The sequence below is a fragment of the Pituophis catenifer genome, unplaced genomic scaffold (assembly GCF_029215685.1).
Source record: "Pituophis catenifer annectens isolate HBS135680 unplaced genomic scaffold, rPitCat1.0.hap2 SCAF_6, whole genome shotgun sequence".
NCBI lineage: Eukaryota > Metazoa > Chordata > Lepidosauria > Squamata > Colubridae > Pituophis > Pituophis catenifer.
In genome coordinates, this window is record NW_027256886.1 from 65,435,185 (window position 1) to 65,462,612 (window position 27,428).

The 27,428-nt window shown below is 36.9% G+C and overlaps 1 protein-coding gene across 1 annotated transcript in view; it reads left to right on the plus strand.

Annotated features, from left to right (window-relative positions):
• Positions 1-27,428, plus strand: part of LOC139318290 (B-cell linker protein-like) — a 113,357-nt gene that overhangs the window by 19,925 nt on the left and 66,004 nt on the right. The window contains exon 3 of the mRNA XM_070945684.1: positions 20,708-20,754. Coding sequence (XP_070801785.1) covers positions 20,708-20,754 — 47 coding nt within the window. The remainder of the gene's footprint in view (positions 1-20,707; positions 20,755-27,428) is intronic.

Genomic DNA, 27,428 nt, shown 5'->3' on the forward strand with positions numbered 1-27,428 from the left:
GAAATCTGCACAAACTCTCATTCCCAATTAGCATCAACCTTCAATTGTCGTGAACTTAAAAGGGAAAGCATTGAAATGGTTGAGATTGTTATCTACAGCCTCCAAAAGGGGACCAGTATTCCTTTAAGGGGCTAATTTGAGAACCATTTCTAAATATTCCACAAAACTTTTTTTTATCCACAGGAAGTCCTTAAAGGCACAGCAGCTCTCATGGGTTGGCACTAGGAACTTTTAAACTCTAGCAATCTGTCCATTGTCAGCATTCCCTACAGAGGAATAAAAGCTAGCTAGAATTCTGAATGAACTGGAGGAGGCTCCTGAAGTATTCATCAGCTGTTCCATATTTTAAAAGCTCATCATGAAGGCACTCAAAGGAAACCAAAGACAATATGCAAATGTTTCTTCTTTTACCTGCTAGCCTGGTTGGGCTATCAAAATTTAACTTAACATCACATAATTCTAAGGCAAATAGTATTTTGTGGGTAAATAAAAAATAAAAAAAATGCTACAAACAGGAGTAAACATTTATTTTAAAAAAATCAAAATTTTGAGTGCAGGCCATGGCAGAAAACTTTAAACTTTCATTGATTTTAAACTGCTGGAGGGGAAGAAATATATTGTGATATAATTTATATCATCCCTTAGACCCTGCCTCCTTTGACAGGATAGAAACATACAAGAGAGGTCAGAAAAATCAAGATCATGGGCAGAAGAGTCAATAATCAGAACCTTTACATGTGTCACATTAAGAAGTGGGGCCGTGTTTCCATTGCACCTTCCCAAAAGCCTCAGTGCATCCATCAATCACAGTCACCCAGGGGTGAAATCCAGCAGGTTCTGACAGGTTCTGGAGAACCAGTAGCGTAAATTTTGAGCAGTTCGGAGAACCGGTAGCAGAAATTTTGAGTAGTATAAAGAACCGGCAAATACCACCTCTGGCTGGCCCCAGAGTGGGGTAGGAATGGAGATTTTGCAATATCCTTCCCCCAGGAGTGGGGAGGGAATGGGGATTTTGCAGTATCCTTCCCCTGCCACACCCATCAAGCTATGCCCACCAATCCACACCACGCCTACCAAGCCACGCCCACAGAACCGGTAGTAAAAAAAAATTGATTTCACCACTGCAGTCACCATCTTGATTTTCTTGCACTCACCTGAAAATTCCCTTGGAAAGACAAGTTATAAATAGAAATAAACAACTCCAAGTAAATTTGTGGAATGTCAGTTTACTGAGCCTTAACAATGTGACCTCAGAAAAGAGATGCATTTGTGAATGTTCTTTGTGCAAAGAGTCCACAACAGAGGTGATATTCAGCCGGTTCGGCCAATTCGGGCAAACCGGTAGTGGCAACTATGGACGGGCCCACGCCCGCTCACCCACCGTGCCATAATGCTATCCTATTTAGCCATGTTTTTGAGACCAGGCGCATGCATGGAAGGTGACCACGTGAGCAAGGCGCATGCACAGAAGGCCGGGCGCATGCACGGAAGGTGCACATGTGAGCAAAGTACATGCATGGAAGGCCAGGTGCATGCACAGAAGGCGCATGCACAAAGCGAGCATGAGCGCGTGTGGCGAACTGGTGATAAGAATACGTGAAACCCACTGCTGGTCCACAAGTCAAATTTTTCTTACCAAAATTACGGTCGTTATCTGTCTGAAACAGAAAAGGAAGCCATTCCTTGAACTTTGCAGGGAAGCATCTGAACAGATTTCTGTTTTTTAAATTTCCCAAATCAGCATCTGTGAAACAAGAATTGGGGGAGGGGAGGGTTGTCCTTTAGAAAAACTCAAAAAAAAAAAAAAGAACAGTAAATTTGCATTAACGTAATTTTCCTATAACTGCCCCCTGTGCTCATTTGGAGCTGTTTCAAAAATTGGTTCTTCTACTTCCTGATTTGAGAAGTTCTGCCAGTAAAGAAGTATGTCTTTTTACGGCTCTTCTGAGAGTTAGCAATTTAATTGCACAAGAAAAGCTGACATTTGTAGTTAAGCTCTAAGGAGAAGGAAACTCTATATCTGAAGGGATGAGATCATTCGTGATGGCGAGAAGCCACTAATGAAAAACCAAAAAAACTATTCTGGCAAGTAATGCTTAGTAATATTTAGTAAGCCATTAAGTAGTTTGGTAACAGAATTGCTTTAATTAAAATTGATTGAAAACCCCCAGTTAACGTTGTGTTTGGATTCTTCTTGCTTAAAGGAGATTGGATCCCTACTGACAAATTTCCTAATAAAAAACTAAATAGTCACAGTATAGCTCTGTGTTTCTCAGCCTTGGCGGAAGGAAGGAAGGAAGGAAGGAAGGAAGGAAGGAAGGAAGGAAGGAAGGAAGGAAGGAAGGAAGGAAATGCTGACTGAGGAATTCTGGGAATTGATCTGCAATGCTAGCTGGGGAATTGTGGAAGATGAAGTCCACACATCTTCAAATAGCAAGGTTGAGAAATAGTCATCTAGCTTGAAAATTCAAGCTAGGTTTTCTAATCTCAGCAAAAAGAAAATAAGACCAACAGACCAGTGGTGGGTTGCCCCCAGTTTGGACCGGTTCTATAGAACCAGTAGTAAAACCAGCAGGAAGCTCCACCCACTGACCCTGGCGTCACCAGAAACAATCTGCGCTTGCGCAGAAGCAAGGCGCATACACGAGCGATCCCATTACGAACCGGTAGTAAAGGTAAATAGAACCCACCCCTGCAACAGACCATCTGCATTGCAGATCACACACATTCCCCAATATCCCGAAATAAAAGCAACATATATTGGGTTGAAAATACATCATCTTAGTAATCAATGTGGTCATTGATAATAGCCTATGTAATATCAGCTGGGACTCATTCAATTAAATCCATTCTTTCTCTTCCTGCTATGATTAAGAGAAAAAGTTGAATGAAAAGTTTAAATAATATATTATTTAAATAAGATTTTCTTATCTTATGGGAAAGCTTGTGCCTTCCCAGCTCTTTGGGAAATTCATTATATAAATCAGTTCACGCTCTGCTCCATATATGTTATCTTCTACCCCAGAGGTCTTCAAACTTGGCAGCTTTAAGCTATGCTGGCTGGAGAATTCTGGAAGTTGAAGCCACAAGTCTTAAAGCTGCCAAGTTTGATGACCTCTGTTCTATCCTATTCCATCTAAGATTGCAACTGGAAAAACAAAAGAAAATATATAGATACAGATGATAAGTGTGTGTGTGTGTGTCAGAGGTGGGTTTCAGCAGTTCTGGAGAACCGGTAACGGAAATTTTGAGTAGTTCGGAGAACAGGTAGTAAAAATTCTGACTGGCTTTGCCCCCATCTATTCTCTGCCTCCCAAGTTTCCCGCTGATCGGGAGGAAATGGGGATTTTGTAGTAATCTTCCCCTGGAGTGGGTGGGAATGGAGATTTTACAGTATCCTTCTCCTGCCATGCCCACCAAGCCACACCCACCAATCCATGCCATGCCCACCAAGCCACACCCACAGAACCGGTAGTAAAAAAAAATTGAAACCTACCACTGGTGTGTGTGTGTGTGTGTAGAATCTATTTCTATATCAGTATCTATACTTTTCAAGAGCTACTCTCTAAAGTTGTTTGTTTTCAACATCGTGTAGAAAGTTAAAGAATATATTTTATCGCCATTTCTATTTTTCAGCACCATATTTTGGGAGGATTAGGAAAAAAATAGTAAAATATTCTTAAACTGGATTTTTCATATTTTTATTAATATGTTCTGTAACTTCTAAATAGCCAATTTGAGATAGTGGTTAAAGCATCAGGCTAGAAATTAGGAAACTAGGAGTTCTAGTCTCATTTTGGAATGGAGCCAAGTGGTAATCTTGGGCCAGTCACTTTCTCTCCGGCCTAGGAAGGAGGCAATGGCAAACCATTTCTGAAAATCTTGCCAAGGAAATACAGAGACTTTTTAAGGCAGTCTCTGAAAATCAGACACAATTGAACAGAAGAAAAAAATAACAATTTTGGGAGGGCACAATTGCAAAGGATAATCCTAGATTACAGAGTCTATTGGGAGGGGGGGTGTCATTATTTAGTTTTTCCACTGCATAATTCACATGCTGAAAATACCCCACACATATGGCTAGGTTCATACCTAATGAGAGGAATTTAAATAATGGTTTGTTGAACCAACTGTGGAAGCCTGATTCATGCCTGCTGTAATAGTATGCAACAATGGCTATCTTGACATTCCATATCAGGAACAAAGCACCTATTGTATGACTTATGTTATGCTTGAATGAGGTCCCTATCTCAGTCATCCTTACTTTAATCCTGTCAAGTAGGCCATGTTTTAATATCCCTACATTGCTTTCATTATTCATGGATTGTCCAATTGTTCCTGTTTGGAATGAGTCCATCGTTGCAATCACATTTAAAAAGTCAAATAAATGTTGCCAAGATAATCAAAGAGCATTAGAACAGATCCTCCAGTGTGTATACAATATTGCTTATCTTTCATTAATTCAGTCATGCTTTACTAGAGCTTTAATCCAAATTTATTCCTCAATCAAATGATGACTCAGAATGACTTATTGTTTATAAATTATAATGATATCAGGTGTTTTTTTTTTAATCAGTAATGCATTTGGATTTTTCAGTTTCTGTAACAACAATGATAGTTTGGGAAAATTGTAATCATAATGATACAATGCTGAAAGCCTTAAATAACTCTTATTCAATTATAAATTAATGAGTTTAATGTTATTTACTTGAATGTTTTATCTTCTACGTTTACTGGTTTTATCTTACTCCAACTGGAATTCAGATGTTTTTGATTAATTGGGAATGTTATGACATCAATTAAGCTGCTCCAGTAAACACACTAAGGTAGGTGTGTCACAGCGTCATGTGACGTATCGTGACTTTTTTCCCCTTCGCTAAACTAGGTGTGTGCGTGGCCAGCGCGTGACGCATCCAGCCCATGGGCTGCGGGTTTGAAAGCCCTGCATTAAGGAGTAAGCCATACTAAACTTGGTATTATTTACTGTATGTCTGAGTAGATATGTTTAGAATTGCAGTGCCAATCATTTTAACTCTCCGTCTCTTTTACCATTAAAATATCTGTGCATTCATTTGAGCTAAAATCAAAAGCCCATTAAACTCAATGCTTTTATTTATTTACTTATTAAATTGATATGCCTTCCAACTCTTTCATTCTTTAACAGAGATACTGCTGAATCATTCATTTATTTATTTATTTATTAGATTCATATGCTGCCCTTTTCCGGAGACTCAGGGCGGCTTACAATGCTTTTAAGCAATAGCCTTCATACTTTTGTATATACCTGCTTAGTAGGGTTTTGCCCTCCCCCCAAATGGTGTTCTTTTTTATACAAAGTCAGCTTATTGCCCCCACAAACTGGGTCCTCATTTTACCTGCCTTGGAAGGATGGAAGGCTGAGTCAACCTTGAGCCTGGTGAGAATTGAACTTGCAGTAATTGCAGGCAGCTGGCAACTAAATACTACTTTAACAGTAGTTTAGTCCAATGCGCCACCAGGCTCCATCATATTTACCATTTGTTTCCTGGCAATTTAGATGACACAAAAAAAAAATTTAAAAAAACTTTGTGTACAGTAGAACCATGTGCTCTGAAAATGGAACCCTGGAATCTTGCTGTAGAAGCAATGATAGCCAGCAACATCTGGGGAAAACTTGTCTAAAAAATTGTCTGAAATGACATAGAGTTTCCTATCTGAGCAGCAGGTTGGAGTAGAAGACCTCCAATTTCCAAGTCTGTTATTCTGCTAAAAACAAAAATGACAGTACAGTTAAATTAGATTATCCTTTTACTATGGAGAAGAAATGTTTAAATTGAAGGAACTGCATTAAGCTCAGGGAAAATTAAAGGTATATTTATTTCATTATTTATCTATTTATAAAATTTATAGGACACCCATTTTACCTCACAATAACGCTGGGCTTTAAATAACAGCCAGAGGGTTTACAATTGAATGATCTTGGCTTGATACTTTATTCTCGGGGGGGGGGGGGGGAATCTTGTCAATTAAAATATAATCCCAAAAGTGTTTTTCTATCACTGGGATTATCTGCACATTTCTTATTGAACAAATGATATCAATGAGGAGATATTAATATGGGATTCAGTATTAAAAAAGGGGAATTTCAGAGGCCTTGAAAGCCTAGTGGTTAAAGTATTGGACTAGAACGCAGAAGATGCAGGTTCAATTCTTAATAGATGCAGCTTACTAGATAACCAACTACAGGTAATCATTGATTTAAGACTACAATTGAGCTCAAAATTTCTGTTGCTAAGTGAGACATTTGTTAAGTGAATTTTGCTCCATTTTACGTCCTTGTCACATTTCTTAAGTGAATCACTGCAGTTGTTAAAAGTTAGTAACACAGTCGTTAATTGAATCGGGCTTCCCCATTGACTTTGCTTGTCCGAAGGTCACAAAAGGTGATCCCACAACCCTAGAACACTGCAGCCATCATAAATATGAATCAGTTGCCAAGGGTCTGAATTTTGATCAGATGATCATGGGGATGCTTCAATGGTCATTAAGTGTGAAAAACGGTCATCAGTCACTGTTTTCAATGCCGTTGTAACTTTGAATGGTCATTAAGCAAACTATTGTAATTTGAGGACTACTTGTATCACGAAGTTTAACTTAAATCATAGATTACTGTTGTGGGAGAAAAATGGAGTTGGGAAGACTCCAAATATCACCTTGAACTCCTTGAAGCAAGCATACTTACCAAATAGATAAATAGGACCTGTTTGACTTTCTCGATCCATTGTATTAATGTAGACTGAGATTCTGTGGTTTTATACCGCTCTTTTGTGTGGAATATCATTTTATTGAGCCATTTATCACACTAATTTCCTTCTTATTTTTATACAAATTCAGAAGAATAAAGGGAAACAGCTGCTTGGGCCAGCAAGGGAGCATTTCTGCACAGTTCCCAGGCCCTTGGCTAGAAGATCATTTGAATTAAAACATAGAGATGTGCCGGCTCTTTCTGCCTCAGCTCTTCAGTTTGTTCACATGTTTGTTAATGATGTCTAAGGAAAGGTCAGCATAAGATGACAGGACTTCCAGATGTAAACAAGGGAGTGACTTGGCTCAAATTTGCCCTTCACTCCCAGTGTGGGATATTAAACTTTGCTTTGAAAAGCTCACCTCAATTTGATTGCTAAGGGAGTGCATGAGAGGAAGAGTTTATGTACAGTACCTGGAAAAGTGACAAGTATGTGACTGAAGAAGGTTATTGATGGAAGTTCTAGTGTGGAAAACAGAGCCTGAAGAAAAATTATTGCATAGTTGGGAAAGTCCCCCCACATGATCTGGAGCCATGTCTGGTAATGTCCTAAAGAGCAATGAAGGACAGATGCTAAACCTTTCTTTGAAAATGTAGTAACTTCTGGGTAATCTATCTCTTCCACCACCTCCTGCTCCACAACCGCCGCCTCCTCTTCCTCTTCTTCTTCTCCTTTTTTTTTTTAGTAAAGTTTTTTTTTATTTTTTAAACACACAAACAAACATACAATGCATCTTTTCTGAACAGAATATTGGCCCGGTTTTAAATTTATACAGATTTTTGTTCATCTTTAACACAATTTTATATATAATTTTTCTCATATCCTTTATTCGCTCTAATTCTAAGAAACCAATATTACCCTTCGTCTTAACTTCTCATCCTAATATAGTTCATTTTTTCTTTTCCCTCCTTAAAATTTGAACCCCTAAATTTGACTTCAAATAATACAATACAATCCCCAATTATTACCTTAAATTCTCTTATTCCAATCACCAATGATTCCTTTATCAACTATTCCAAATAATACATTTCAACAATTAAACATATTCAATAAAAAATCAACTTTTCTCCTCCTCCTCCTCCTCCTCCTCCTCCTCCTCCTCCTCCTCCTCCTCCTCCTCCTCCTCCTCCTCCTCCTTCTTCTCTGCCTCCTCTTCCTCCTCCTCTCCACCAGTCATGTAGAACAAAATTGAAAAAACAGTTCCAGGGGTTCCAGGGAGGGGAGGCACCCACCACCACTCAAAAGAGGCAAGCATATCACATTTCAGGGTAGAAGCAGGTTTGAACATTAAGTTCCGTAGTTATCATCTCTGTACCAATCTTCATCCTTCTAGCTGTAAAGTGGGAATAATCACTATTTGTTAAAACCAGGCAAAGATCTGTTGCAAAAGCGAATAAAAGTTGTACATCACTTTTATATAATGTGTTAGCGTATCTGTTTCATTCTAAAGAAGATATGAGCTGAATATTGCCAACACTTCTATTTTGCCATGAACAGCTGCTTTTTCAGCCATTTCCTGTTGAGTGTACCACAAAGATCTCTGGTTGTACAGATGCAAATATATATACACTTTTTGATCTTTTAATTTACTACTGCCCGGTTTCTACCAGATGCAATCCAGTAAGTGCATGCAAATATAAGATTCACTATGTAAATGTTCCAGTTTTAGACTATTCTAGGTCAGATTGCATAATATAATTTTACAATTCTTCCCCCCACCCCCACCCCCATTGCATTACCTTCGTAAAAAAAAAATCTTCTTAGAGTTTATTTTATATTTCCATTTTGTAGGGTTCCTTTTTCTCTCTTTTTCATTAAGGAATCAAAATAAATGTCTGCCTTTTTTGTATAGAAATTACAAATATTTCTTATATAATATTACATAATAATACCTCACTGTGATAAAATAACTTGCACGTATTGTTTTTTTAATGAAAAACAAAGGCCTGATACATCCATTTATCTTAATTTGAAAATGTTGAAACCTGAGGCATTCTAGCTGCCAATTTTTTTGTTAATTCCTCTCTGAATAATATTGTCCATTTATATCTACTTTATTACATTTATCCACTTTTCTTTCTGACAAAGGTGAAACTGGTTTGCTGACGTCAAAAGTTTTATCTCTTTACACAGTTATTAACTTTGGCTAGTGAGACAGGATCCATATAAATTTAATAAATAAATAAAAATAAATATGTCACATTGCAACTCTGTTTGCACTAAGATGTATTTAAAAAAAGATAGAGTGACAATTCACAATTCTAACTCACAATGTTCTAGTAAAATCAAGTACCGTATTTTCCGGCGTATAAGACGACTTTTTAACACATGAAAATCTTCTCAAAAGTTGGGGGTCGTCTTATACGCCGGGTGTCATTCTCCTGTAACCAGGCAGACCAGCCATTTAAGGTTCTGACGAGCCTTAAATGGCTCTGACGATCCAAGCCCTGACGATCTGCTAATCAGGCAACTCAGTTGGGATCGCCAGAGCCATGGAGAAGGGAAAAACTTTTCTCCTTTCACATGGCTCTGATGATCCAAGCCCTGATGATCAGCTAATCAGGCAACTCCGTTGGGATCGCCAGAGCCATGGAGAAGGGAAAAAGTTTTCCCCCTCCAGCTTGCTTACCTTAGCTGCTTGCCTTGCTTCGCTTGCCTTGCTTCGCTTGCCTGAATCCATTCCATCAGCAAGCAACTCCCTGCCTGCAATCAAGCAGGCAGAGAGTTGTGGACTTCAACTCCCAGAATTCCTCAGCCAGCAAAACAAAGCTGGCTGAGGAATTCTGGGAGTTGAAATCTACAAGTCTTAAAGTTGCCAAGGTTGGAGACCCCGGTACTATTGAGTAAGCTCTCCTTTGGGAGCTTTAAAAAAATAGTTAATTGGGGGTTTTTTTAGTTGTTCTTTTTTAAACCTAGCCATTTAAAGTTTAGGAAGTTTTAAATTTAGCTTTCATATAAAAATAAAAATAAAATAAAATAATATTTGTGCAGCTTTCTGAGATTTAGTGTGTTTCTGTAGTGTTTCACTCTAACTACACAAACACACAAAATCTCACAAAGCTGTATGTGGAATTTTGTGTGTGTAAAGTGTGAAAGTTGGGTTTTTGGGCTTTTTGTGGCTGTGTGAGGTTCCTGCTTGTTGCAGGGGCCATTTTGGGTCTAGCACAGCTGCTTTTACATTGTGGGTGAGCCAGTTGATGTTTTTTAATTTTTATTTGGTGTGCGTTGGAAAAGGGGTAGTCTTATACTGCGAGTATAGCCCAAACCCTATATTTTAACAGGAAAATTCGGGGGTCGTCTTATATGCCCAGTCGTCTTATATGCCGAAAAATACGGTAATTTAGGCTGAAGACCACAAAAGAAAGCACATAGGAAATTAGTTAAGTGCCATCAAGACATGTCTATGGAGATTCTCAGTCTTCCAGGTCATGATTATCCCAAAGGTACAAAGAAATTGTCCAATTGTCTCTTGAAACAGCACCTTTGCCATCAAGACAGCCCTATCCACCCCTTCTCTATCACTGCATGACTGAAAGCCCACTATCTGAACCTGATACCAACTATCATCCACAGTTCTATAGAACCTCCAAGCACATTCAGTTTTCCTCAAACCTTTAATCCAAGTAATATAATGTTTTTCATATCTTTTACTTCTCTTTATCAGTAGCTAGGGGACAGTCTACCCTGGATGCAGGCAGTAAGAGGATGTTACTGAAAACCACAAGCCCTATTATCTTATTCAGGTTTGTGATATTGCTTCTTTCCTAGGATTCATCACCCTTTTTACTTCTTCAGTGGACTGATCATCTTTATTTCTCCCCTAAACAAAAAACAAAAAATCTACCAAATGTTGCCAATTTTTGGCATTAATTGTAAGTTCACTCAACAAGATTAGTATTATCTTTATGAACTTTATGATCTATTATTTTTTTTAATATCTAACATTAACTCCAATGTTTTCTTTTCCATTTTTACTTTTGGAAGGAGCTCCTGTAAGCTAACAAAATATTACAAAGCAAACAGAGTGTTGTTTGCATTTCTCAAGTTGTGTTTCAGCTTCTCCTTCAGCTTACAGCATGTCATCCTTGTAAGATATTTGCCCTAATAAGACATTAACCAGGTATGAGAACAATATGTATCTTCACCATGCTCCTATTTCTATTCTGAATCATTCAGTTTCCCAAACTTATTAATCTGTTTTGTTTTATTTTCTGTCTTTTTTTTAAAAAAAAAATATCTGCCTGTTTATTTGGCATTTCTCTTTCTATATATGGTTGCAAGATATTAAGCAAAACTTAGATGAGATATTAGCAGAGAGCTTCACAAACTTGTTCCTTCATTATCCAAAACTGGTCACTGAAAAGTCCTTTTTACCCAATGTAGGTAAAACACTTTAAGTCAATTTAAATGTCCCTGTTGTGACTGGCTAATGGATTCCTGTGTCATTACCCAAAGAAAAAAAAACTACTTTTACTCAATTTGGGGTAATTTACGCAAGTTTGAGAAGAACGGTACTAGTGAAACTATTTGGTAAGATGCCCATTCTCTTGTATCTTTCTCCTTCATTGTGGATATGGTTATATAAAGCTAGTTTGCTTTTATAAGAAGTAAACATGATGAGATAAACAGCTAACCAACTTCCTGACCCCTCCTGCTGGCATATCAGCAGGATGCATTAGCTCTTCTTAATCCTGAAATGCAACTCACTTTTCCCCAGTGAACAACTCAAAAATAAAATGCCTCAGCACAACCAAGAGGCATTTCCATTCTGAATGCTACCTGTAATTAGACAAAAACTACTGTTGTTGTTTTTTTAACCGTGCTATTGAGAACTTACTGAGTAGACATTCAGACTGTGCCAGGCTGACAGCTTGGTAAATAGCAAATGTAGTGCAGTCAGCTTTCTTTCACCTGAGGGAAATAGTTTATCCTCCAGTTATCACCTCTAAATTTTCAAGCTTTATTTAGGATTCCATTCTTCCTTAAACTAGCCTGGGGAAAGCATGAATAAATGATTACAATTTCTCTTTCTCTCTGGGTGCTTTTCTGCAGGAAATTTGAAATAAGTAGGAAAACTTCACCAAGTTTTATAGAAATTAGCACAAGAGTTTTTGTGTTAGAGATCTTTTAAGTATCTTTTGAAAGTGTCGATAAATGTTTGATTTCTGTGCTTGCCTGCTATTGACGTCATTTTTATAGTGACACTGCAACCTACAATAAAGTATATCCAGGATAAATTTCAAGCAGATATGTTGAGTGCTATGGTACAAAGGGAAAGGTTGGTATGAGTGACAATGTCAAATCAAAACAATCTTTATTCAATCTTATTCATAGAGCAGCAAATAAAACTCAAATTAATTAAAATAAAAGGGAAAATATATTTACTGTATTCTAAAATATCTGAAAAGGATTAGAGTCAATATTATTATTAATATTAAGAGCCGCAATGACGCAGTGGTTAGAATGCAGTACTGCAGGCTACTTCTGCTGTCTGCCAGCTACCTGCAATTTGGCAGTTCAAATCTCATCAGGCTCAAGGTTCCATCCTTCCATCCTTCTGAGATGGGTAAAATGAGGACCCAGATTGTTGGGGGCAATATGCTGACTGTGTAAACCGCTTAGAAACGGCTGGAAAGCACTGTGAAGCAGTATATAAGTCTAAGTGCTATTGCTATTGCTATTATGGCATACTGTGCAGATTATAGAAGGGTACTTGACTTTGGTCAAGGAAATAAAACCAATCTGATAATAACATCTTGAAATGAAACAAATCAGAACAAGTGACTAGATAGCTAGATAGAAGATAGATAGAATTCTTTATTGGCCAAGTGTGATTGGACACACAAGGAATTTGTCTTTGGTGCATATGCTCTCAGTGTACATAAAAAGAAAATACACATTTGTCAAGAATCATAAAGTACAACACTTAGTGATAGTCATAGGGTACAAATATGCAATCAAATCATACTAGGAAGACTGTCTTTTATACTTTATTGGCCAACTGTGATTAGACACACAAGGAATTTGTCTCTGGTGCATAAGCTCTCAGTGTACATACAATAATAGTGATAGATCATTAACATAGTCATTGTAAAAATACATTCATCATAAAACATTAGATACAACACTTAGTGATAGTCATGTAGAGATGGTAGTCAGCAGGTTCTGACCAGTTCTGGAGAACCAGTAGCAAACATTTTCAGTAGTTTGGAGAACCAGTAAATACCACCTCTGACTGGCCCCGCCCCCATCTATTCTCTGCCTCCCGAGTCCCAGCTGATTGGGTGGAAATGGGGATTTTGCAGTAACCTTCTCCTGGAGTGGGGTGGGAATGGAGATTTTACAGTATCCTCCCCCTGTATCCCCCCCATGCCCACAAAGTCATGCCCACAGAACCAGAAGTAAAAATTTTTGAATCCCACCACTGTAGTCATGGATACTAAATAAGCAATCAACATAAATCATACTAGGATACTAAATAAAACAATCTAAATCGTAAGATACAAGCAACAAGTTATAGTCATAAGAAGGTGATAGGTAATAGGGAAGATGAGAATAATGATGGTAATATTGCCTTTCTAGTTAGTTTGACAGTGTTGTGGGAATTAGTTGTTCAGCAGAGTGATGGCATAGGGGAAAAACCTGTCCTTAGGTCCAGTTGTTCTGACGTGCAATGCCCTGTAGCGTCGTTTTGAGGGTAGACGTTTTAATGAAGAGATTAGAGATTACTACTAGGAATAAGATTACTGTAACTGATTATTATAATGTAATTACTATTAAGATTAATATTATAAGAATAATAACAATGACTTTGGTGCAGTGGTTAAGGCACCAGGCTAGAAACTCATATCCCATGAGTTCTAGTCGCACCTGAAGCACAAAGCCCTTTGGGTCAGTGGTCTCCAACCTTTCCAGCTTTGGGGACAGGGCGGGGAGAGGGGATGGTTCAGCGTGAGCAGTGGGTAAGCGTGATTGTGCACACAGCTCAATTTGCACAAGCGGCGGGCACAGACGCCTGCCATTCACACAAATGGAGCTGCATGCACACACACACACTCATACTTCCATGGCATGGTTCTGAATGGGCCACGGCCCGATAGTGGTCTGTGGCCCAGGGGTTGGGGACCCCTGCTCTGGGTGACCTTGGCCAGTCACTCTCTCACAGTGCTAAGAAGCAGACAAGGGCAAACATCTGAAAAATGTTGCCAAGAAAATGGCAGAGACTTGTCCAGGCTGTCTCCAGGAATTGGACACGATTGAACAGAAGAAAAATAAACAGGAATAAACAAAGAGGTGAAATACAAGAGATTAACTCATTCATAGAAAAGAAGCAAAATTCTTAAACCAGGCGCTATAAGGCAACCATGAAAAAATTCTTAATGTGTGAAGCAGTGGTGGATTGCTCCCGGTTCGGTCCGGTTCTATAGAACCGGTAGTAAAACCGGCGGGAGGCTCTGCCCACCCGCCATGGATGATCTGTGCATGCGCAGAAGCGCGCACGTTCCCTCTGCGGACCAGTAATAAAAGTAAGTGGAACCCACCCCTGGTGTGAAGGTGGGGAATAGGAAGTATTAAGGTTAAGCCAATGGTTACTCTAACTATCTCAAGGGCTCTTCTGTCTCAAGTTCACACAATCCTCTGATCATAAGGTTCCCTCTGAGTGGAGGGCAGATCTGTCAGTCACTGAGCACAGTCCTCCTCCTCTCTGTCTTTCCAACTAGATTTTAGATATTAGGAAGCACCATCAATAACATAGTAAAACTTTGAATTAACGAATCCCTTATTTAGCAGACTTCAAATGCAACAAAGAACATTTTTGTCAGGATAACGAATACATCAGTTGCATCTAAAATATTTCAGATGAGGGAACTAGGCGCTGATTTAATTTAGTTTAATTTAGTGTGTGATAATTTATATTAAACCAGGAAATTGTGAGTTCTAGTCCTGCTTTAGAGATGAAAGCCAGCTGGGTGACTTTGTGCCAGTTGCTCTATCTCAGCCTAAACTACCTCACAGGGTTGTTGTTAAGGGAAAAACAGGAGAAGGAAGGAATATTGTGCATATTCGCCACCTTCAGTTATTTGTAAAGTAATAAAGACAGAATAGAAATCTAATAAATAATAAATGTTTTTTTTTTTCCTGTAGTTTTAAAAATATTCATGTTTTTGTTTTGGGAGCAGGGGATTCATTCATTGCCTCTGAGTTTCTGAACCACATATAAGAAATGGAATCTCACAGAAAATGCCAAAGCAAATTAGACATATACATAATCACCTTCAACTATCACTTTTAAAAACACCTCAAGTTGATCAATGTATTTGAGTTCACAGACAGTGAATTAAATAATAGTAACTAATGTTCACTCCTTTATATAATTACAGCTAAACAATTATTTGATTTCTTTTTCACACACACACATACATAACCATACATCACTTTTCTGTTCAAAATACTTGTGCTCTGATTTGAATGGAATCCAGATCAAATTTTTTGAGGAATTGCTATTTTTATTAAGGCCACTAGATGTCAGAATTTTATTAGTTCTTTCTTCGGCCCAGATTATCTCCCTCTGGCAATCCTTGCAATTGTTCATTTTATTTTCACTGCTCACATTTATGCATATACATATCCAAGTGTGTCTATGGATATGGGAATTCTGCAATGGATTTATTGCTTCTCCTCTTCCTCCTCCTTCCTTTCCTTTTTCTTCAACAAGATTTTTCATATATCCCTATTTGTGGGGTGCGCTTATGTAGTATATACCGCATATAGGATTTATAAGTGAATTATATCCGCACTTTTTATTTCTGTACCCGTGCTCTTCTCCCTACCATAGTCACTTGGAAATTTTCTTTCTCCCAGTTCCAAGAAACAATGTGAAGTCTCTCTTCTCCTATCACCAAGTGAACTTCAGCACACATAGAAACTTCCTCTTTCTGTGCAAATAAGATATAATGTACCCATTCCTTAGAAAGTGGCCAAAATATGTGTCATGGGTTTTTTTTTTCATTTGAAAAAAACAGGAAATTTCCAACTCATAGTCTTTGGAATTTCTAACCTGGTGCCTTAACCACTAGACCAAACTGGGTCTCCTTTAATTAAATAATTAAATGATAATAATTAAATAATATAAATATACTTTACAAAATCTTTAAATGGTTTTGAATAAAGGCACAAACTCTAGAATTAGCTTATGCACTACTGCATATTTTCTAAACCCTTTTCAGTTATGATGGTCCAATATGTTATTAGTTCCATATTTCCTCTGCTTTTTGTTTCTGGCGATATCATATGCTGAAAAATAGCTCCAGGCCTTTCAGTTGATTGCAACCAAAGGCACAGAAAAGAGATAATATAAGTATTACTTTACTGTCAGGGCTGTCCAAACTAATTGCTAAACTTTATAGAAGCACCTGCTGGATTGCAAGTACTAAAATATTTGTTTTTAAATTTATATGTACAAATTTTTGTACATATAAATGTACAAACAAAATTGTACATTTATATGTACATATATATTTATATATATATATATAGTGTGTGTGTGTATATATATATATATATATATATATATATATATATATATATATATATATATATAGTATGTGTGTGTGTGTATATACACACATACATACATATACTAGTACGATTTGATAGCTTATTAGTAACCTTGACTATCACTAAGTGTTGTATCTTTTTATTCTTGATGAATGTATTTTAATCTCCTTATGTACACTGAGAGCATATACACCTAAGACAAATTCCTTATGTGTCCAATCACACTTGGCCAATAAAGAATTCTATTCTATTCTATTAAAAAAAAAAAGATATCTCTGAGGATTATGTAGATTGTAGGTTACAAACTAAACCCCAGTACACAATTAAATGTTATGTTATCAAACAATGGATATCATTTGTAAATTTATGAAATCTTCAATATAGTCCCTTGACCAAATAAAGGCTTTTGCATGCTTACTAAGGTATTTTTGCTTTAGGAAATGATACTTTAATAGATATTAAAGAGAAAAGTGTTTATTTTAAGGAAGTTCACAGTCTGTTTCCTTTGAGACAAAAGATCATTTGTTTTTCTTTTATCATTGAGGTATCACCTCATAAGTAGCAGGCCTAGTTATAAGAAAAAGCGAGGGGGAGGGAAGAGTCACTCTTTTAAGGAATGTAAAAAGCTGCCGTCTCTGGCTACAAAAATCTGGGTGACTGCAAGATTGCAGCAAATAGATCCAGAATCTGCCAACATATTGCTGATATTTCGACAGATTTCATAGCCCATAAATGGGTAGCCCTAGGAAGCATTGTTTATGGCCAAGCATTATGTGTATGTTGGGGTGAGAGATACTGAAATATACAGTTTATAATAATTCCTTCTCTTTTTACAAATTGTAAGATCCAATAATATGCCCAATCCATAGGGCTATCTGTGAAACCTTAATCAAGTATGGTGAGATAATAATAATAATAATAATAATAATTATTATTATTATTATTATTATTATTATTATTATTATTATTATTATTATTTTATTTCTATACCGCCATTCTCTCGAAGGACTCAGGGCGGTGTACAGCCAATTTAAAAACACAAGACAAAACAGCAGTTAAAAATTAAAATGATTAAATAGATTTGGCTCAATTTAAAACCCCAGAAATTTAAAATACCCCAATTTAAAATTATTATGTTGATAGGCCAGCCTGGCGGAACAACAGGGTCTTCAGTGCGCAGCGAAACACCCGGAGGTCAGAGATTTTACGTATTTCCGGGGGCAGTTCATTCCACAGGGCTGGGGCTCCCACAGAGAAGGCCCTCCCCCTGAATCAAAATTCCCTCTAAAATTATCAATAACGTCTGGAAAAAAAATTGTTTCAGATTTTCAAGTAGCTAACATGTAGGGAAATGAGGGGCAGAACCTGGGGACGGAGTTTAAAAAGGGTTTTGTTTAGAATCTCTAAGTAATCACAAGTGAGCTAAGTCCAAACCAGGGGTGAAATGCTCCCGGTTCAGACCGGATCACCCGATCCGATAGCGATGGCAGTGGGTGGTTCGGAGAACTGGTAGCAAAAATCCCTGCCCCCCCCCCATGCCCAGCTGAGCCGCGCGATCATCAGAGGCCTTTTTTTTTACTTTTAAAAGCATTTTTTCTACCACCTCTTCAGCGGAAAAAATGCTTTTAAAAGTAAAAAAAAAAGCCTCTGATGATCACGTGGCTCAGCTGGGATCGTCAGAGGCTTTTAAAAGCATTTTTTCTACAACCTCTTTGGCCAAAGAGGTTGTAGGGGGGAAAAATGCCTTTAAAAGCCTCTGATGATCCCAGCTGAGTTTCCTGATCGTCAGAGGCTTTTAAAAGCATTTTTTTCTGCAATCTCTTAAGGTTGTAGAAAAAATGCTTTTAAAAGTAAAAAAAATGGCCACACCCACATAGTCACATTAACCCCCCACCCATCCACCAAGCCACGCCCACAGAACCGGTAGTAACAAATTTTACATTTCACAACTGGTCCAAACCACCATCCCTTGAATTCCGTTGACTTTTATCTAACTCCAAGCAGATACTAATTGTTACTTGAGAATATTCCTGTGCAGAGGCATAAGTAGCAATAAATTTAATTCACCTGTGGACTACCTCTTTTGCACCTGATAAATAGAGCAATCCTATCATGGAAGGAGAGGAACTCTGAAATAAGAGTCTTTATTTTATTTTTTATTATTTTATTTTTCTATTTTTTATTTTAGAGATATTCTCTTACCTAAGTAGGGAAACAGCATGACCACCGGCAGGCAAAAAGGCAGAGGGAGTAGGAGCAACTTCTGATTTCCTGCCAGCTTCTTCATTGACTTTGCTTGTGGGAAATTGATAGGGAGTGTCAGAAATCACAATCGTGTGACCATGACTGATTACGCAACACCTTAAAACTTCAATTACATGGGATTATTGGGTTCTGGATTTTGTACACATTCTTTAAATTAGTAAATTTGAAGTGCATTGATTCAAAATGTTTTGTACTATAATGCACCATTTGGGCTAACTGAACGTTAGACAAACAAGAGTTTTATAGTACTGTAGATTGTTTAAATCCAGGTTTGGGGATTAATAAAGTTTTACAATCCTACTCATAATAATGAAATAATATGTTGATTCCTCCTTCTGGAAATAAATAGGGCTGCCTCTTCTTTATATAGCTGTTTTGTTCTAAGATTTAAGAAATTCAGAAATGTTTGACTTGATTTTGTAGGATATGACCAGGTGGAGCACAAAGGTGAGGTCAACTGAGGTCATCAGTTTGGAATCCTTACACAGTCACAAGTGCCCCAGTGAATTCCGTTGACGCTTATCCAGTGGTGAAATCCAAATTTTTTTACTACCGGTTCTGTGGGTGTGGCTTGGTGGGCATGGCAGGGGAAGGATACTGCAAAATCTCCATTCCCACCTGCCTCCAGGGGAAGGATACTGCAAAATCCCCATTACCTCCCTACGCTGGGGCCAGCCAGAGGTGGTATTTGCTACTCAAACTATTCAAAATTTCTGCTACCAGTTCTCAGAACCTGTTGGATTTCACCGCTGCTCTTATCTATCACTAATTTGCCTTGTCCATTAGTAAATCGGATGCTTGTGTATAGGTAGCATACAATAAACTTTTAGTGCTTTGAACTCAACTCCTGTTCCTGATTACTTGAGGCTGACAGATTTATTTCTGATCTTCATCACATCTGACTTTTACCATTAAAAGCTTGATGCTCTATTCCCTCCTTCCTTTTCTGTATGAGCATATGTAAAATACAACAAAATATGAAAAACTGCTGCATATTGATATTCACTGTAAGAGAGACCAAAGGTGAAAACCATGACATCAATAACAGAATGATTAGGTTTTGCTTTTATATTTTAAAGTTGCACTAGAACTTGCTGATTTCCATCTGAGTAATGCATCTCCTAATTATGGCATATAGTGTGTAAAACTGGGTTTCTGTTTTATGATACTGTATAATTAGAGGATTAGTATTAAATATAGATGGTTTTCTGGTGTCTGAAATGCCATATTTTCCCAATTTACAGCAGAATCATAACAAAAAGTAGATATGCTGGAATAGGAAAATAGTCTGCAATTATGCTGAGGCACATTAGTCTCTTATATTTTGTTAGCAACAAGACAGAAATGTTTATTTCATTTTGGAATGCAGTGAAAATGGTCAAGCTACCAAACAGCCAATGTAATTCTTTTCTGTGGTCTTTGGTGAGTTATAGTTGATTCACACATGAAAAATAACACTTGATACTCAAGTCATTAAGCCATTATTCCTTTTTGTTATATTTAATCAATAAAAGCAAAAAAAAGTTTTAAGTTTTAAAAAAGATCTGATATTTAAGCCCTCAAACAATTGTTTTTTTACCATTGATGTGAAGATTATATTGTACCCTGCTCACAGCCACTCAAGGTAGCTAACATACAGAGAAGGTCAAAAACTGCAAGATGGCTGACACAGTGTTACGATTAAAAATGCGTCCCTTTAGTTTAAACGATGTCGCTGCCCATATGAAAAAGAATCACAGCCTGCAAACACACAAAATGTAACTCCTTTGCTGATCATTTGTGTAACTATTCATTAACCACTGTATTTCTCAAGTAATATTCCTGGGAAGTTTTTGCACTGTACACTTTGTGCCACTTGTCTTCCATGATAATTACTGGGTATTTTAGTAATAAAAAGTTAATAAGTAACCTGGATTTAATTGTCTTGTAATATATCATAAACCTAAGGTGGTATTAAAAGAATATGTCTGCTTAATGCTGTATAGTAAGCATACTACGCTCCGGCTAAAGTTAATGTTGATTTAAGTTAACTCTTCATTTGATTTAGCTTTTTTTTTTCATCATAAGCACTGTTTTTATTCTTTTTCTCTCTCTTTCAGCATTTATCAGAATACGAGAGACACAGATTCAGTATAATGGACCAGCCGTAAGTTTTTTTTTCACACAAACACTCTCACACAGAGATACTTTGAATGTTGTATAGAAAAAAAATCCTTGATGTGTATCTATTTCTGGGTTTAGTTTGAACTGTGGGGGGTTTTTTTATATAATATATCCAGAATCATCTTTTCAGATTAATATTCAAAGCACATAATCAAAATGTTCTATTGTGGATCTAGAACATTATGGAAACTCTGGAACATTCTATCTTCTTCGGGACCATTTCAGTCTTGTGGTGGTCTGGAAATAAACCTTCTCTAACAAGAAGTAGTTTGTAGCATTCCAGTCATTGTTTTGGTCCCAAAATGGCTAAGAGCCAGAGCAAACTGGAATTCTCTAGAACCTTCCATTTCCAGGACAGAATCTTTATCTAGACTAGTTCCCATCATAGAGATATCAGTTTAGTTCTGCTGCTGCACAACTTTTTTAAAGAACCCAAATATATATATAAACTTTAAACCTCCTGCATTAAATTTTTAAAACTGCCGACTACATTTGGTTCACTGAGATATTATGGTTGTTTATGAATATTTATAAAGCAAATGCTTCCTTCAATTCAAGTTCATCATTAAGATTTTCTACAACTTCTTTTTTCCCAAAAGGTTTCTTAAAATTCCCAGTATAGTCTTCAGGTAGATTTCCTGGAATTTTTTCCCATTCAAGTACTAACCAGGCCCAGCCTATAGCAAAAGAAAAACATATGTGACAGCATCACAGTCTGATATGAGAATCCATAGTACATTGCCTACAAATCAGTGCCTTTTTGTGAAACTAAACTACTTTTATAAGCTATGATTTAGCATAAACTCTATATCAGCATATTATTGTTTTCTCTCTAAAGCAAAAGTGTCAAACAAATGTTGTCATGTGATGTATCGCGACTTTTTTCCCCTTCGCTAAAGTGTGCGTGGGCATGGCCAGCGCATGACACATCCAGCCCGTGGGCTGCGAGTTTGACAGTCCTGCTCTAAAGTAAAGAAAAATAAATAAATTGTATCTATAATGTCATACGTGTATACATTTCTACTTTGGATATGAATACAAATATTTAAAATTTCTCTTTCCTGTCATTATGTTTATAACATCTGGGTACACTTACTTAGATAAGACTGCTTCCATAACAGAAGTGTAATTATTAAGCATCTGTATAAGAAAATGTCAGCGGAATCTTATTTTAAAAATTAAATCTCAGAAGATGGTGATTTCAATAGGACAAAATAGGACTGATATTCTCTAGTCTGACCATCTCCAAAAATGTCTGGATTTTGTGTCAGGATTATGTATCCTAGTAATTAATAGAAGAGAATATCTGTAGCTCACGGTTGAACTGCTGAGTTCTTGATATTCTCTGAGCTTGTTTTTTTTTTCCCCAGACAATTCATTACTTGATTAGGTAACATCATAAGTGCTAGAAGGAAGTGGAATTTACACTCTGTTTACATACAAGGAGCTTGCCCTGTCAGTGTTGGTGGGACTTCCAATTCCCAGTCAAGGAACTACTAACTCAGACAAACAATCAAACAGTAAACAACTAATCAAGGAATCTCCAAATCCAATCCCACCAACACTGAAGGACAAGTATATATAAACATAGAATAAACCCCATTCCCTACTAGCACTGATGATGCTACCCAGTTGAGTAATGAAACATCTGCAAAAAAAATAATCAAACTCAGAGAGCACCAAGGACCCCTCAGTCTAGTAATTCCAAACAGCACGACCTCTGGCTCAGAACTACAATCCTGCTGCAGCTGGTTGAAAGAAGTTAAATTCAATCTAATACTGCCATTATAGTTCACTCATTCATTCTACTTTGACTGATGACCCCATATCAATTCATTGTCTGTTTCCCTTTGAACCATGGGGAAATATCTGTGTATTTTATCTGCGTATATTAAATGTCTGTGAATTATATTCTACAATATCTGTGCACTGTATCTGACCTAAGTGGTGAAGATTCCAATATAGACTAAGATAAGGTATGGAAGGAATTAGGATTAGGGATCAGGAGGCAAATAAGAACTTCCATGAAAGAATTATCTGGAATATATTTAGCAGTGGGGAGCAATATAGGGCAACTCTATACTTCTCGATAAAGGTATAGACACCTCACTGCACTAATCTTATTCTCATTGATGGATTTATAGAAATCTCATCAGGCCAAGAGTAACTTCAAAATACTATTCAAAATCCATTGCTCCACATTGACATTGCTTTATAGACTTTTTATTGCACTTTCCTTTCACTTCAAAGAAGCTGCAGCTCTCACTCTTTTTCTTAATAAATGCAAAATAAAAGTTCTTTGTTTTAATGAAGCCAAGCAATTTTTGTGGCTACCTCTCAAAATTGGCCACAATTGTTACTAATAAAGTGGGCTTTTTTGTATACAGGAATATTTGGGGAAAATCCACTCATATGCTGGTTAATAGACATTAGGTTGGAAAATTCCTTCTCCCATTAGTCTGTCAACTCAAATTTACTGTATAGTTAAGCCACCATTACTGGTACAATTAAGAGCTTGGTGATCAAGAAATGTTCTATTCAGAAAACATCTAAAGTTCTATAGGCCTCAGAACATAACCATGAGTAAGTAAAAAGTACTGGAAAATAACATTTCTTTGTAAACATCTAATTTACAAGGTAAGAACTGTCTATCTTTGACACAGCAAGTGCCCCATAATTATATCACCTTTTGGAGATGTGTTCTAAATTACAGGCAGAAGCCATTCAATTATCTCGAAGAGTGATGCCAGTTCTTTGCAGCACACAAAGTACTAGAATTTAGACGCATTTACAATGCTTAGTAGGAACAGCTGAATTGTGTCTGGAATAATTGGAATGAGTACTAGTGTTTCATATTTCACACCCATATGTTTGAAAGGTTGAAAATACATGAAAACCTCACAAAGTTCCCATTATTTGGATATCCAGATTTGATCAGTCTTGTTTCCAATTTGGATTCTCTTCCTTTCTTAGTCTCCTCTATAGAATGTTGCTGTCTAATGTCATAAAGCGATGGATATGAATTTGAAGATGTATATACTCTTTCATTTATTTATTTACTTACTAATTTTTTATGGCACCCCTCTCATTGATATAGTGATTCTGAGTGGCTTACAATATAATAAAAGGTAATGCAAGGCAATTAAAATTAGGCAAGCTGAACAGAAAAGCTGAAAACCAAGACAATTTATGAAGATGTAGAAGAATGCTCTTTTTAAAAAAAGTTATTTGCCTGTTGTTTTTAGATATGCACATAGGACATTCAAAACGTTTCCAGTTTGTAATGTTTCCTATTCTGAAAAATACTCTTGTATATTTTTGTCATCGTGATACATTTCATAATGTGCTAAAAAATGGTTTTGCTTGGGATTTCTGCGTGTTTCTGTGCATGAGTGTTGGGGTCTCTGGAAATTTCTCTTATTATTAAAGCCACTACTTGCAGAAATAGTAAGTGTAATATTAGTTATAAATACAAAGTTAAGCAGCAAGGGCAGTTTTCCAGGTGATCTAGCAAAAAAACAAGAGCACTTTGCTGGTTTGTTGTCTTTCAGAAAGACAGTAATGAATTAATAGTGAAAACGTAAAGATAGCATAGCTTAAATTTCTTAAATTGGTAGCACAATATTCAATCATCTTCATTTAGCGACCCCATAATCCCATATTCCCTTGGAGTCTGGGCAACTGAATGAAGTGTTTTAATGACCGGATGCCCTTCCTGTCGCCAATGCAGAGCTTTGTTCAGCAGATAAATTCTCAGTGTGCTCAGAGACAGAAATATCTGCCTCTACCTAGGATCGAACTCACAGCCTCCTAATTGTGAGGCAACAGCTCCATCACTCCTATACACAATATTCAGTGCTGACTTCTAACTACAATCCTACCTGTAGAAAAATAAACCAAGAGAATTACTTTTGAACTACATTTCAGCCACTTTTCTATAGTTGAGTAGCAGTTGTAGTTAGCATGAAATGCTACCCACGTATTTTATCTCAAGAGGGAGAAAAAACAGTTTGGGGCCAAAATGTTCTGAATATTTCAGGGTTTTTTTGTATGGGATAACACATCTCGGTCTTCTAAATGTTTTGAATCTATGTTAAACTACTTTTTTTAAAAAAACTATGGACATAAATGATAGCACAAATCGGTTTGGTAAGAAGTTTTTGGTTGATATGGTAAGAATTTGTTTAGGATCTCCTTTGACCCTTCCTAATTTGAGTTCAAACATTTCTTTCCTTCCTTCTTTCCTTCCTTCCTTCCTTCCTTCTTTCCCTCCCTCCTGACTTTCCATCTTTCTTTTAGTTATTTTTCTGTCTGTCTGTCTTCCTTCCTTCCCTTCTTTCTTTCTCTTTCCTTCTTTCTGTCTGTGCGTCTGTCTGTCTGTCTGTCTGCCTTTCTGTCTGTCTGGAAATAATTATGATGCATAGGCCATTGTATATTTTTTTTTCTTTTGCTGTGCTGAAGTTTCCCATTGCCACAGAGATTCCTGTGACAAAAATATTTGAAACTGGATTTTTCTCCTCTCTGATAGATTGCAAAGTTGATACTTTCTACACTGAGGCAGTTTCAAATTTAGAAATGAGATAAGAGTTAGGAAGGGGAGTAAGATGTAGTGGATTCATTGCCTTCTGGAAGTAGCAAAATGATTCTGAAGCTATTCCTGTGCACTGGTATTCAGTTTTGACTAGATCATTTGCCTATATTGCAGCTGACCAGAGAAAATATCTAGACCTCTAAATAAAGCCAGGATTATTTATAAGAGAGTTTCCGAACCTGATTTTAATCTATTTAAACTGATTTGTCTTCTTAGTATTCTGTTCAAAATGTTCTTAAGCTAAGATAAAATGCATTCTGTGAGAGTTTTTATATGGTCTTACGAAAATCGGCCAGAAGAAAAAAACTGTCTAGAGAAAGGAATATAAGAATCTGAATGATGTTTCATTATAATATCATGAAGAGTCATTTTGGTGAGATGACCAATTACAGGTAGCCCTTGACTTACAACAGTTCATTTAGTGACTATTGAAAATTACAACGGCACTGAAAAAAGTGACTTATGGCCATTTTAGACACTTACAACTATTACAGCATCCTCGTGGTCACATGATCAAAATCCAGATACTTGGCAACTGACTCATATTTATGACAGTTGCAATGTCCTGGGGACATATGATCACCTTTCGTAACTTTCTGACAAACGAAGTCAATAGGGAAACCAAATTCACTTAACAACCGTGTTACTAATTTAACCACTGCAGTGATTCACTTAAGAAACTGTGGCAAGAAAGGTTGTAAAATGGGGCAAACCCATTTAAGGAAAGTTTCACTTAGCAACAGAAATTTTGGGCTCAATTGTGGTCGTAATTCAAGGACTTATATAAATTGTATAAATAGCAATAGCAATTGCACGTAGACTTATGTACCACTTCATAATGCTTTACAGCCCTCTCTAAGCAGTTTACAGAGTCAGCACATTGGCCCCAACAATCTGGGTCCTCATTTTACCAACCTTGGAAGGATGGAAGGCTGAGTCAACCTTGAGCCACTCAGAATCAAACTCCTGGAGTGAGCAGTGAGTTAGCTGGCAGTACTGTAATTTAACCACTTCGACACCACGGCTCAGCAAATAAATAACATAAATAAATAAATAAATACCGTGTTTCCCTGAAAATAAGACCTTGTCTTATCTTTTTTGAAACTTTAAATAAGAGCTTGGCCTTATTGCCATGCGCTCAAAAGCCCGATTGGGCTTTTTATAAGGGGATGTCTTATTTTGGGGGAAACAGGGTAACAGTTGCGTTTGATGTGCTATCATTGCTGGAATTTTTTTTAATGGCTTCTTAGATTCTTTGCCATAAATTTTACCCATCCAAATTTTGGAGATTTATCCAGATTGTTGAGAAATGCAGACAGTGACCAAGAATGCTGTTTTAACACAAATGCTCTATTTCAGCATCCTAAACTTCTAATTATTTTAATTGTGCTATTTTCTGAAATGCATATCAAGCTGAAAAGAAATATTTGTTAACTTCACTGTGATATCATTACTAGAATAGCAATCTTTATTATGGTCTTAAGACCAGTCTTTCTACATACAATAAAATACAGGTATCAATATCTGAAATTCTGTATTATAATAACAATATTCTAATAATAATTATAATATATAATAATTATAATAATATTGTTATTATTAACCAAGATAAACCCTTTATCAAGTTTGGACTTATTATTATTTTTATGGTATGTTGTTATCTTCACTATATTGGTTGGTTTCACATATCACATTATGCCATGATTTTTAGATTGATTTTTAACCAGGGGTGTCAAACTCATGTCGTCACGTGATGTATTGGGACTTCCATTAAACCGGGCGGGGGCGGAGCCAGCACATGACGTATCCGGCCCGCGGGCCACGAGTTTGACACTCCTGGTTTAAACCAATGTTTCTCAAACTTGTCAACTTCAAGATGTGTGGACTTCAACTCCCAGAATTCTCCAGTTGATTGTGGAATTTGGGGAGTTGAAGTCCATGCATCTTAAAATTGACAGGTTTGACAAGCACTCATTTAAGCCACAGTCAATACAATTCATACATATTAAGTCTGCACTAAGCAAATATACTGTATATAACAAATTGAATCCATTTAACCAAGCCAT